At 41.5% G+C, this 14,423-nt stretch overlaps 1 protein-coding gene across 4 annotated transcripts in view; it reads left to right on the forward strand.

The window, feature by feature from the left end:
- The window catches only part of ARHGEF26 (Rho guanine nucleotide exchange factor 26), a 167,621-nt gene that overhangs the window by 104,602 nt on the left and 48,596 nt on the right, over nucleotides 1-14,423 (forward strand). For all 4 annotated transcript variants that reach the window (XM_007164806.3, XM_007164805.3, XM_057545163.1 and 1 more), the window contains exon 11: nucleotides 2,877-3,031. In XM_007164806.3, the coding sequence (XP_007164868.2) occupies nucleotides 2,877-3,031 (155 nt within the window). The remainder of the gene's footprint in view (nucleotides 1-2,876; nucleotides 3,032-14,423) is intronic.

Raw genomic sequence — 14,423 nt, forward strand, 5'->3', positions numbered from 1 at the left:
CAACATCGTGAATATACTAAAAGCCGCTGAATTACATGTATACTTTAAAATGGCTAAATGATGCATTTTTGTCTCAATTTAGAAAAAACTTGCTCTTCCTTGTCTCACTGGCCCATAAAATTAGTTAAATTTTATGCTGAGGCTTGTTTTCTAGGATGCTAAGTAACACCAAAAAGAATGAAAATCTTTTCTCCATGGGAATTATATCCATACCTTTAAGGATGTGTTTTTGTTCATGAATTTCTTTTCTTATTTTTGATTCACACCTGGATTCTAGTCTTAGACTAAGCTTCTAAACTGTGGGAATTCACATAGGAGCAATATGGGCTACTGCGATTCTTCTAAATATTTTGGTCATTTTTATAGCATCTTCTTTTTTTTTTTTTTCAAATTTTTTTTTTATTATTATTATTTATTTTATTTTATTTATTTATGGCTGTGTTGGGTCTTCGTTTCTGTGCGAGGGCTTTCTCTAGTTGCGGCAAGCGGGGGCCACTCTTCATCGCGGTGCGCGGGCCTCTCACTATCGCGGCCTCTCTTGTTGCGGAGCACAGGCTCCAGACGCGCAGGCTCAGTAGTTGTGGCTCACGGGCCCAGTTGCTCCGTGGCATGTGGGATCTTCCCAGACCAGGGCTCGAACCTGTGTCCCCTGCATTGGCAGGCAGACTCTCAACCACTGCGCCACCAGGGAAGCCCTATAGCTTCTTCTTAAAAGAAAGCCATCTGAATGAGTTTAATCTTTCAACAATAAACTGAAACAAAAAACATTTATGATATCAGATTTTTGTTTTTTAAAGAAGCATAGACATATTGCAAGCCACTGTCAATTTTAGATACACATTGGAAATTTATTTTTGCCCAGTGGAGTATGAGATGTTCTTAAAGCTCAATCTGTTTTAAGACCAAGAGTTAACTGAAGCCTGCGTGCCTAGAGCCCCTGCTCTGCAACAAGAGAGGCCACCACAGTGAGAGGTCCGCGCACCGCAATGAAGAGTAGCCCCCCCACACACAGCAACTAGAGAAAGCCCGTGCACAGCAACGAAGACCCAACACAGCCAAAAATAAAAAAAAATTTTTTTAAAGAAAAAAAAGACCAAGAGTTAAAAAAACTTTTTTCCCCATCCTCTAAACTAAGAACAGTCATAGGGTGGCATTACATAATACTGTCATTGGTTTATCCTATACACGCAATAACAAGATAGCAGTGTGTTTCCAGTAGTTGCAGCCCTGTGGCAGGACCTAACCTGACTCTGATTATTTGTGGTGACCTCTTGTGTGTGCTGGTGAGTTCCTCCTGAGTTATCTAAGCAACCTCTCTGTCACCTTTTAAGTCTCAGCCATAGTCTGATTTGAGATTTGGAGGCTGAAAACTACATGAACTCCTTTAAATAGCCAGTTTTGAAATTTTGAGATCAGCCATACTGTTTCATCTTCCATGTTAAATCTTCAGGAAAATAGTATATAACTGATGAGCAACCTTCTTATAAATGTCCTTTATAAATTAAAAAAATATGAATTCCTTTCTTAGCATTCTTATTTCCTCCCTAATATCCTCAATTTCCTTTGGCTATTTTTAATCATTATTCCCTGAAATGTATGACATTTGGTTGCACCACACTTACTAGAGTTATCTTTTGTGTGTCCAAGAACTTTTGCTTATTTTTATGGATGTCGTTTTTTCAATCAGATTTTTGGCAGTTAGCATTTCTGGTAACTTAAAAAAAAGAGCTTTCAAGGGTAAGGATTATTCTGAGGTTTTGAGAGTTTTCCAGTTGGAAACTGTAAACTGAATAAAGAAAAGACAGTATGCAGTTCCTTGAATATAGCCTTTTCTATGAGATTAAGATGGATTATTCTGGAAGAAGTTCATTTTCACAACCAGAAAATGGCATGATGCTTTCAGGGATGAACTTCCATGAGGGAAACTACCGTAAACTTAAGAAAAGGTTTTCTCCAGAATACAGCTAAGTAGATAATCAATAGACAAAACATACGTTTGCAGGGTTTTTTTCTTTCCTTTTGAATAAAGTCTTTTTAGTTCATGAATTGAATGCATACTTTTTAATTTGTCTCTTTTTTTTTTTTTAAGCTGGTTTTATTTATTTATTTTTATTTTTGGCTGCGTTGGGTCTTCGTTTCTGTGTGAGGGCTTTCTCTAGTTTCGGCAAGCGGGGGCTACTCTTCATCACGGTGCGCGGGCCTCTCACTATTGCGGCCTCTCTTGTTGCGGAGCACAGGCTCCAGACGCGCAGGCTCATTAATTGTGGCTCACGGGCCTAGTTGCTCCGCGGCATGTGGGATCTTCCCAGACCAGGGCTCGAACCCGTGTCCCCTGCATTGGCAGACAGATTCTCAACCACTGCGCCAGCAGGGAAGCCCAATTTGTCTCTTTTTAACCGTGGCTATCATATTTTTTTCGTATGTTTGGATTCTGATTTGTGATATTTAAAATAACTTCAGTTGATACCAATACGTTTCCTTTTGAGGCTTTTCAGTTTTAAGTGACTCCTTTTCCTTTTGAGGCTTTTCAGTTTTAAGTGACTCCTTATCAATCTTCTTTTTCAGTTAAGAGTTAATGGAAGGGTAATAATTTTTGGTTGACCCAATAACGTTTTCTGATTGAGTTTTAGTTTTTATATAGGCAAGTTAATATTAATAGTTTTTTATATTGGAAAATAGATTGTTCTTTCTGATTTTCTCTTGGAGAATGTGCTATCCTTCTCTAACTGTATTTCACTATTACGTACCTGTTAAATACACTATTATATAAAATAATGATATATCATTTGTTTGAATGTAAGTTTTATACTTTACTTTCAATAATCCTAAAAGGACTTGACTTTGGCTTTGGGTACTGAGTGTTTCTCTTTTTGTAGCCTTTTCCTCTAGTCTCCTCTTCCCGGTGGTTGGTCAAAAGAGGTGAGCTGACAGCCTATGTGGAAGACACTGGGCTTTTCTCAAAAAGGACGTCCAAACAGCAAGTCTACTTCTTCCTCTTCAACGACGTGCTCATTATCACCAAGAAGAAGAGGTAAGCCTTCTTGTGGCGTTGATCGCTGTACATCCAGTTTTGAAGCTCTGTAATTCAAACTACCTGTTGGAGGTGATCATCCTTTAAAAGCTTGAGATGTCAGGTGTATAGTTTCTACACATGGACTCATACAAGCCTCTGTGCTTCATTTTTAAAAAATTACCTCTACAGTGAAGACTTGAATTGTTACCAGCATCATTATCCTAGCCAACTGCTGCTGGGCTTTTATAGCGTGCAAACCTCTGTTCTAAACATTTGACAGGTTAACGTCATTGGATTCTCTTGACATCCCTGGGGAGGCAACCCTCTTAATATTTTCGATCAGCATTTTTCACAGTTCTTCTGCCATAGGACCTTTGTATAAAACAGACAGAAGTTGCTCCGGTTGAGAACAAGCTGGGGTGTGACTCTAGCGCTTCTTGTAACTTAATTTAAAATCCACTGCTCTTAAAGATTGTTAGAAAATCTTTAGAAAGGTTAGATTTTTTTTTTTTTTTTTAGAAAAAAGTTTCCCCGTGACTGGGAGGATGTTAGCAATACTCCAATACTCCCTGCTTCAGGGAAGAAAGTCAATCCCTTGGTTGGCAGAGTGTTTATTCTCTTACTTTAGACTTCTGGTTGTGGAGTCAGGTCCTGCTCCAGAAGGAATACTGTACAAGCCTTTTCTTTACAGCATTTGTTCTAACTGTTCCCACTCAAAACACACACACACATGCACATACACATACACATACACATACTCCCCTTAGCCCTTAGCTCTGCCTTTCTCTAGGGAGCATTCTTTATTAAATGTACTCAGTATGTGTTGGATTATAAAATATTTTCCTGCTGTTTCTCCATAAATAGTCCGTCTTTCCTAGAATATGAACTTAGAATGAAAATATAAATCTGTGGTTTGTTATTTCCATATATGAAGGCGATGAAGGTAGGCTGAATTGCTGGCATATGATAGGAATAGTAGTAGTTAGTTCACAGGGTACAGTTTAGACAAAGTAAAGAGAATCATGGAAACAGACTTCTGTGAATATATAAAATTAATGCCCAAATTTATCATGAAATGTTTATTCGAATTCTACTTCTGAGTTGCTGACATTTTAGCTTGAAAGTTCAAACTAAATTGAAGCAGAGGTTGAGCTTTTCTTTCTGCTCCTTTTAATCAGACTGTATTATGAATTACTTCAGCTGCTCGGCTGTCGAGGTGACATGAAAACTTTGTATGGTCTGCCCTGAAGAGCCATAATGTGACGATGATGAATACATAAAGATACTGATGATTATTTTTCATATTTAGGAAAATAGTGTTCCCATAACTTCAGGAAGAGATTATCTCTCTTACCTGGGACAGTTTAAATAGTTCTAGTAGCTAAGTAAATTTTATAAATACAGATTGGAGAGGAATTATAATTTTTGTATTTTTGTGTTTTGTTGGTTTCCTATGAGATAGCAAGTTTCTTTGGCTTTCTTTGCGATGTTTTGTTTTTAGAGGAGGGTAATTATATATGACTCTTCAAATGCCAGAACTCTTGACTTTTAACATCTTTCAGCTGTTGAGATATTTGTTCTGTCTCAATGGACCAAAAGCTTTCACTAAACTTTTGATTTTTAATGATAAAATATACATTGACAGTACCAAGCCAATTTTAAATGTAAATGTAGTTTTGCTTATGGTGATGAAAACATTAAGGGTATTTAAACCAGTATGTCACAACTTTTATTCTTTTTTTTTTTTAAAAGGAACAACGTTTTTTTAAAAAATACTTATTTATTTATTTGTTTATTTGGTCACACTGGGTCTTAGTTGCCGCACACGGGATCTTCATTGAGGCATGTGGGATCTTTAGTTATGGTATGTGGGATCTTTAGTTACGGCATGGAACTCTTAGTTACGGCATGGAACTCTTAGTTGCAGCATGTGGGATCTAGTTCCCTGACCAGAGATCAAACCCAGGCCCCCTGCACTGGGAGCGTGGAGTCTTAGCCACTGGACCACCAGGGAAGTCCCACAACTTTTATTCTTGAACTTGCCTAGAACCCAATAAATACAGACCTTTTGAAAGTTAGAATTAAGATATATGCTATGCTACTTAGCAGTGTACTTTGCCCTCCACAGGAGATTTTGCCATTATATTTAATGTTTCACTGTGAGCTATCCCATATTTGTTTCCTTAGATATATTTGCACTTCTTTGTTAATAAAAGAAAGAAATAGAGCTTCAGTGGAGAGGGCAACCCTGAGTACCTAACTGCCTTTACCAAAACTGGGGTTTTCTTGCCTTCACCAATTAGCTCATCATATTTCTAAGGTGCTCTTCACTCCGGGAATAGCATTGGAGGTTCAAGTTGTTTATGACCTGAATATTTGGTGAGGATGACAAGCAGACCACAGAGTCTTGATAAACAGGCTGGGTTAAAAATGTACAGTATGCACAGCCGTATTTCTATTATAGCTTCAAGGAGCCAGCTACAAATGCTTTGCATGCCAGAGACAGCCATGAAGGAGATACAGCAGCTTTGAACAAGGCAATCGCTTAAGCTTGGCTACGAGGTACAGATGAAAGATATCTACCTGTGCCAGCTCTGTAGGACTGATCCAACCACCCAGTGCCTAAGTATAATTCTAGGATTCAGTCAAGGAGCTTAGCTGCTGGGTCTCCAGTGGTTTTCAGCTTCAGGGAGGCTCGCTGGGTACTGGGAGGGACTGCTTGGGAGGACATTTACTCTTCCTCCTCCCGTCCAGTCTGGTAGATGGTTTATGCTGAGATGGTTTATGCCGGCGGATGGGATGAGTGGCTACCTCGGCCCTGCAGCGTGTGTGTGTATCACTGCTAGTGCTTGCAGAGCGGCTAGTGACCATACCCCTGTCTTCTAGGACAGGAATTTTCACTCTTTTTTAGACTATCAGAAAGAAGTTTAAAGTTTCCATTAGCTCTGGACTGCTTGTGAGTCACCGTATTGATAGTCTGTTCTGTCAGATTTCAGAAGGATACGTGATCGGTTTGACTACTTTGGATGAGAAAGTGAATTCTTGGTACTTGAAGCTTTGACTGCAGGTTGTCTGGGTACTTCTAGAGCAGAGTTCTCAGCTTGGCACTATTGAAGCCCTACAGTTCGTTGTTGTAGGGGGCACCCTATGCTGTGTGGGATGTTTCAGCAGCATCCCTGGCCTCTACCTACTGTTGGCTAGTGGCGCCTCCCTCCCAGTTGTGACAACCAAAAATGTCTCCAGGCATTGTCATATGTCCCCCAGTTGAGAACCACTATACTAGAATGATGGCAAACTGTCAACCAGCTTTGCCTTCAGAGGGAAGAAGGTGTGCAAATCTATCAGACCTGACACAGCAGTAGCGGTAACATTGTAATAAAAAAGGAATAGGTTGCCATGTTGTACTCATAGATTAATGAATAATAACTTGTTATAATATCCAATTTTTGCCCAGCGATAACTTATAATTAGTTATCCATTACAGCGCACAGACTACACCCCAATGTACAATGGATTGTACAGTGGATGTACAATGGATTAAGTACCACTGTCCCCGGTTTTGAAACGTGAAAACTAAATTCAAGACCTAAATAGGTTCAAACTCCCCAAACGCTTATTTTGCAAGGTAGTTAACTGTCTTCTTGTCTCATTCAGTGCCTTGTATCTGGCTTAGGTCTTCCTTTTCAATTTCTTCTGAAGCTAAAAGCAGTCTTCCTCCCTGTAATAGTTTCTACAGCTGCTGTAGCAGCGTACCATAAACTGGGTGGCTTAAAACAATAGGCATTTATTCTCTCATAGTTCTGCAGGCAGAATTCCGAAATCAAGAAACTGGCAGGGCCGTGCACCTCCGAAGGCCCCAGGAGAGAATCCTTCCTTGCCTCTTCTGCTCCTGGTGGCTCCCGGGCTCCTTGGCTTGTGGCAGCGTAACTCCAGTCTCTGCCTCTGTCTTCATCTGGCCTTCTTGCCTCCTGTGTCTCTGTGTGTCTTAAAATCGCCCTCTCCTTATAAAGACACCAGTTATTGGATTTAGGGCCCACTCTAATTCAGAATGGTCTCATCTTAACAGATTCCGTCTGCAAAGACCTTATTTCCAAATAAGGTCACGTGGACGGCACCGGGGGTTAGGGCTTCAACGTATTTTTGGGAGGACACAGTTCAACCTCCTAAACTGCTCGGCACATCACCACTGCCTCACTTAAACACAGAATGAAGGGGCTTCCCTGGTGGCGCAGTGGTTAGGAATCTGCCTGCCAATGCAGGGGACACAGGTTCGAGCCCTGGTCCGGGAAGATCCCACATGCCGCGGAGCGACTGAGCCCGTGGGCCACAACTACTGAGCCTGCGCGTCTGGAGCCTGTGCTCCGCGACAAGAGAGGCCGCGATGGTGAGAGGCCCGCGCACCGCGATGAAGAGTGGCCCCCGCTTGCCGCAACTAGAGAAAGCCGTTGCACAGAAACGAAGACCCAACACAGCCAAAAATAAATATAAATAAATAAATAAATTGATTAAAAAAAAAACCAGAATGAAGAAATGTGCTGTAATGTCTCTGCTAGTTCTAGAACACACTTTTTTTTTTTTTAACATTGATGCCATTTTTCATAGATTTCTGAATGTCATCATGGTCATGTGATGTGAACAGCTGTATTTGGAGTTTTCTCAGGTTACCTGCATGTCCCAATCTCCTTCCAACCTGTTCCTTCTCCAGGGTCTGTTCCCTGCTTAGTAAAGGGCACCTCCATCCACCCAGTTGCTCCACAGTAAATCTGAAAGCCCACTTTGTCCTTTTCCTCACCGTGCTCCGCATCCGTCTAATGCCCAGTCTTCTACTCACAACGAAACCGCTTCTTTCCTCACACTTTGCCACGCCCTTGCACCACCACCTTGAACTCACCCAGAAGACGCACCTAGCTGGCTTCATGCCACCATCCCTCCATCCATTTACATTCCATAGCCAGAGTATGCTTTTTAATTTTTATTTATTTATTTTATTATTATTATTTTTTTAAATTTATTTATTTATTTAGTTTTGGCTGTGTTGGGTCTTCGTTTCTGTGCGAGGGCTTTCTCTAGTTGCGGCAAGTGGGGGCCACTCTTCATCGCGGTGCGCGGGCCTCTCACTATCGCGGCCTCTCTTGTTGCGGAGCACAGGCTCCAGATGCGCAGGCTCAGTAGTTGTGGCTCACGGGCCTAGTTGCTCCGCGGCATGTGGGATCTTCCCAGACCAGGGCTCGAACCCGTGTGCCCCGCATTGGCAGGCAGACTCTCAACCACTGCGCCACCAGGGAAGCCCCAGGGTATGCTTTTTAAAAGACTCAGTTTGTCCTTTGCAAACAGCCCTTCTGTGGTCCCACCTTGCACTCACTGAGGCATTCTATCCCCCAGGACCCGGCATGTGCTTCTTTCTCTGTCTGGAATACCCTCTCTACCTCATAACCCCGTTCCACCCCAAATCTTTTCTAGGCAAAGTCCTTTTCATTCTTTAGGTCTTAGATTAAGACCACACATCCACTGGGAGCTCTTATCCATTCCTCTAGAGTGGGTTGATTTCCGCTGCTCTGTGTTCTCATAGAACCCTGCCCTTTCTCTGTCATAATATTTGTGTTACTATGTGTTCATGTCTGTCGTGTTGACCTTTGCATCCTCAGTGCAGAGACTGCGCCTGGCCTGTAATGACCATTTAATAAATATTTGTCAAATGTGAACCAATCATCTAGATGGTTAAATATAAACAATTTGAGTGACTGCATTACTCACTGGGCAGGCTCCCCCCATCCACACCCAAGTTAAAATTTCTTTGAATTCTCTTTTATTTTTAAAAGACATGTGAGTTTTGTATTCTGCTCCATTATAGATTCATTTTTAATTAATTTTGGTAAAAGCAAGTCTGGAACTTTATCATGTGGCTTCTCACATCTTCTGGAGTTTTATCTATAAACTTATCCATAAATGACAGGTAACCTCAATCTGAAAAACACTTAGGATTGTATTTGCAAAACTGTGCTCTATAGAGGAAGTTATTTTTTTTTTTTTTTGGCTTGCTTTTATTTTGTACTATTGTGTCAACTAATGTTTTGAGCTACCCATGCAGAAGGGTTTAAGCGATAAAAATGTTGAATTATCACACACACACATACATAAGAAGTCAAGTGAGTTTGGAAAACCCTACATACTCCATTCCTCTTTGGGAGATTCACTATTGGATCATTTAGGAAGGCTTTTGGCTACAAGTAACAGAATTCCCAAATAGCAGTGGCTCAAGTGATTAAGACATTTACCTCTCTCACCAAACATGAAGACCGAGGGTGGGCAGTCCGGGTCCAGTGGTCACCAGTAACCCAGCCCCTTCCCGTTCTTCAGCTGCACTGTGCTCTGTTCACTTTTTGCCCCTGTGCACGTAGCTTCATGGTTGCAGGTGGCTTCTGCAGGTCCAGGCAGCATCATTTCATTCAAAGACACAGGAGGGAGACAAGGGTGAAGAATAGAGCCTGGCCAAAGGGACTCTTTTTCTCAAGTGGCTTTTCTTTTTATCAGCAGAGGAAAACCTTTCCAAGACAGTCTTCAGAAGACTTCTCTTTTTTTAAAAAAATTATTTATTTATTTTTGGCTGCGTTGGGTCTTCCTTGCTGTGCACGGGCTTTTCTCTAGTTGCGGCGAACAGGGGCTACTCTTCATGGCGGCGCACGGCTTCTCCTTGCGGTTGTTTTTCTTGTTGTGGAGCATGGACTTCAGGTGCGCAGGCTTCAGTAGTTGTGGCACGCAGGCTCAGTAGTTGTGGCTTGCGGACTTCAGTAGTTGTGGCTTGCGGGCTTCAGTAGTTGTGGCTCACGGGCTCGGTATTTGTGGCTTGCGGGCTTCAGTAGTTTTGGCTCACGGGCTCAGTAGTTGTGGCTCGCGGGCTCAGTAGTTGTGGCTTGTGGGCTTTAGTAATTGTGGCACGCGGGCTCAGTAGTTGTGACGCATGGGCTCAGTAGTTGTGGCTTGCAGGCTCTAGGCCCACAGGCTTCAGTAGTTGTGGCACACAGGCTCAGTAGCTGTGGTGCACGGGCTTAGTTGCTCCGCGGCATGTGGGATCTTCCCGGACCAGGGCTTGAACCCGTGTCCCCTGCATTGGTAGGCGGATTCTTAACCACTGCACCACCAGGGAAGCCCAGAAGACTTCTTGTATCTCACGTGTCAGTCTTGGTTCACAAAACTTGTCCTTATAAAGGAGGCTGGGAAAGCAGCATACGACAGGGGAATCGGACAGCCAGGGTTGTTTTAGAGTAGCCATGAAGCAGGGGAGGAGGCAGTGGTTCGATAGTAGGTAGTTCCAGCCACAACTAGGAAACGCTCTTTTCCACAGAACATCAATTAACATGGGTAGCTTGGAATACAGGAGTTTTTTTTTTGGCCACTCTGTGTGGCTTGTGGAATCTTAGTTCCCCAACCAGGGATAGAACCCGTGCCCCCTGCAGTGGAAGCATGGAGTCCTACCCACTGGACCGCCAGGGAAGTCCCAAGAACTCTTTAAAAGAACTAATACATTGCCTTTGAGATAAATGGGGTTGAGGGGGTGGGTTCAAAAAAAGACAGAAGTGACTGGAGATTTAGAACCCACTTCCCTTTGGCTGGTATTAGTCCTCCCGCTGTGGTTCATGTGAGTATCTCGTTGGTAGTGCATTTTTTCTCCAGTCAGCCCTGCTGTGCCCTTAGAGCTGCAGATAGATTGGCCTGGTCTGGGTATTAGGCACAATACCAAAAGAATGCAGAAATCTAGTCTAGTCTTGTTATCCATACCAGTAAATGTAATCGTGTCCTGATTTGTTTCTTTCATTCTTCTCCTGGATTCTGTACCCACAAATGATCTAGCCATGATGTTTTTGGGTATCCCTATAGTTAGATGAGTAGTAATAGTAATAATGATGATAAGCGCCTATGTTATTGCACGTTACAGTGCGCCATTCATTGTGCTCAGAGTGTATATGCAATATACCATTGAGTTATCACAGCAACCTAGTATTATTTCCATTTTACAGATGAGGACACTGAGGCAGAGAGAGATAAAGTCTCTTTTCAAGGTCTCTCATCAAAGCCAGGATTCTAATCTGAGTCTTTGACTCTAAAACCTTCTCTCTTAATGATTTATGTTTATTACTTCTCAATTTCATTTTTCTAGACTTTTTTCACCTTTCCCCTATCCTGAAATGTTATTGGGAAAAATAGCCTAGAAACTTGCACCTTTTCTGTTTGCTTTGATGAACAACTTTTTCAAAGCAAGATTTTGTTAAGTGAATATTTTTATAGTTTTACTGGTCGTGGGAGAAAGTTAGAAGTGGTACCAAACTGCTTTTGTGAGCTTTTCTCTACCTTTAGCTAATTTAGTGTCGGAGTGTGGGGAAGAGCATTTCCTTTTCCTAACATTTCCTTCCCACAGATATTTAAGAAAGGAGCTTTCCACTTCCTGATTCCTAGTTCCATAAATATTGTGTGTATTGACATAACTTGAACTCTGTGACACATTACAAATCCTCAGGTTTTAAAAGAAGGATTTTCTGTAATACAGTTCTACCTGATCATTATCAGGAGTGCAGGGATTTAAGTTAGAACTTGCATTTTCCTAAGTAGTTTGAATGCCCAGTAGCTTAAAGTGGTGCAGACTCCCTGGAAAGGGTCATGGCCTGATTTGGCCCCATTTTGAGTTTTTCCATTTTGACAGCTTTCTCATTATAGAAAACTGAGGCCACCTGACATTGTCCCTCTGTCTCTGCAGAATAAACTCCTTCCTCGGAAAATTAACTTGAGTATCTTGGGTAAAGAAAAGGCAGTAAGACTCTGACTCAAAGCACTTTTATTCCTGGAACATAAAACTTGGTTGTTTCTGACCACTTGGATCAGGTCCTAAGATCAAGATGGAGAGATGAGGTGGGAGAGAAATGAGAGAGCCCCCTTTCCTCTTCCTGCTTCTCTTTTACTCTCGCCGCCCCACATACCCTTGATCCCCTGACACTGCGAGTAGTAAGAGTATTGTCTCCTCTGCGTCTGTAAGAAGAGTTGATGTTGCCATTCAGTGTCAAAAGCTTCACCAACTGAGAAGCACAGTATCGATGTCTGGGGTCAGACAGAACTGCGCTCAAAATCCTGGCCGTGTGACCTTGGGCAAGTTGCCTTTAATCTCTCAGTCTCAGTGTTCTCATCTGTAAAATGGGGATAACAATGTCATCATCTTCCTGGAATGTCTATGAGAATTAAGTGAGATAGTGCACACAAAGCTCTTAACACAGTGAATTGTCCCTGCTGAGGGACTGATACCTGCTGCATATCATCATTATTCCTGGTATTGTGTCTCCCCAAAGTTTTGGCGCAAATCAAATTATTGCTCTTCTGCTTCTAGAATATTTTCTTGTTTAAAAAAAATGGTTTGAAACCTTAAGCCACTGCTACACAGCTGAAGGTTTGGTGCACTCCAAGGCCAAACCTGGATTATGGCCTCTGAAATATGGCCGTAGGAATAATTACATTTAATGCCATGCCTCTCCCTTCCCATTCCCCATCAAGAACCCATGTCAGATGGCAAGTGAGTGAGAGATAACCATTGATCGACTCTTAATCTTTTATAAGTTGTTATGAATCATGTGTACATGTTTGTAGTAGCGATTTTCTTGTAACATCCCTCATATCCGATTAGGAGACACTATAACTTTGTGGCTGACAAAAGTGAATTCAGTATATTTTTCCCTTTATTCAAGGAGGTCAGTGGAGATAAACCTGGATTGCAGTGTGGGGATTACTCCCGTAATTTGGAGTCACCAGCTTCAGAAGCTGCCTACTTTTTCTTCAGAGCTTGCTTAGTTCTGGTTATGCCAGAGAGGAAGCTTCAGTAATGTCAGACAGCCTCTTGGACCTGCCCATCTCCTCTTTGTCAAGGACCATGGGTTCAGGATGTCCCGTGGCAGCCAGGGAGGTCCCAGGTTGGAGAATCTGGAGATCCGTGGTGACAGGAATGGGGGCTTTCTGGTCCTGTTGTGGATCATCGGCCATCTTTCTTGGTGACACTGAATCACAACAGATCCTTACCTTACCAACAAATGTGACCGTCTTCTCCACTATTTGTTATTTTCTCAACAATGAAATAGGAAGCGTATGGCATGTTTTTTTTTTTTCCTTTTGGAAGTCTAGTCTTTAGTCTTTTAAAAGAGTCTTTTAAAAGCTGGCTATGCTGTAAAGTGCTCCTGAGCAATGTATTGATACACCTGAAACTTACATAATAGGAAGAAAATCATTAAGAAAATGAATTGACAAACCACAGACTGGGATAAAATATTTTCAAATCATACTTGATAAAGGACTTACATCCAGATTACATAAAGAATTCTTAAAACTCAAAGGTAAACCAACTCAATTTTTAAGTAAGCAAAAATTTGAATAGACATTTCAGCAAAGATCTCAAATGGCTTTGTATATGAAAAGATGCCCAGCATCACCAGTCATTAGGGAAATGCAGGTTAAAACCAAAGTTAGATACCACTTCACAGCCACTAGGATGACTATAATAAAGACAAAGGTAATGTTGGTGAGGATGGAGAGAAACTGGAGCCCTAATACGCTGCTGGTGAGAACGTATTTAAAATGATACAGCCACTTTGGAAAGTGGTCTGGCAGTTTCTTAAAAAGTTAAGCGGTTTACCATCTGACCCAGCAATTCCATGCAATGTTCCATCCTAAGAGAAATGAAAACTGTTCACGAAGGCTTGTAGGTGAATGAATGTTCATAACATGCGTATGGCATGTTTGTTAGTCTTCAGAATTATTTTGAGGAACTGAGCAAGTAAGTCTGTTTGAAATCAGTTTTTGGGTAAATATCATACCTTGTTTTGCTGGTCGGAGCCCCTGCCAAATTATGAATTTCTTGACACAGGTATTTATCTCTAATTATGCTTAGTCCGCTCACTCATTTGCAAAGCACCTATAATGGCTTTTAACAAAATGCCAGGCAATTTAAAGGCATGATGTTCTGCAGGAAGATTTGAAATAATAGCTAATAACATTTACTGACTGTAAGCCAGGCATGATTGTAAAAGCTCTACATGCAAAAAGATAATAAATGTATTATCTCATTTAATTCTCCCAGCAGTCCTAAGAGATGGGTATTGTTATCCCCAGTTTACATATGAGAAAACACAGAGAGGATCAGTAACTTGTTCAAGATCACAAAGCGAGTGAGTGATGGAATTGGGATTCTTACCAGACATTCTCAATCAAGTCAGTACTCTTACCTGTTACACTGTACTTTATTACTTTAAAATTGTACATTTTTCTACTAAAAATTTGTTTAATTCTAAAACCAAGATTTAAAATTGAAATCAACTTCAGTCATGTGAAAAAAGTGTTTCAACCTCTTAACTCAAAGTAAATTTCAGCATAATCCAATCTC

This window comes from Balaenoptera acutorostrata, chromosome 4, assembly GCF_949987535.1.
Source record: "Balaenoptera acutorostrata chromosome 4, mBalAcu1.1, whole genome shotgun sequence".
In the NCBI taxonomy this organism is placed as follows: domain Eukaryota; kingdom Metazoa; phylum Chordata; class Mammalia; order Artiodactyla; family Balaenopteridae; genus Balaenoptera; species Balaenoptera acutorostrata.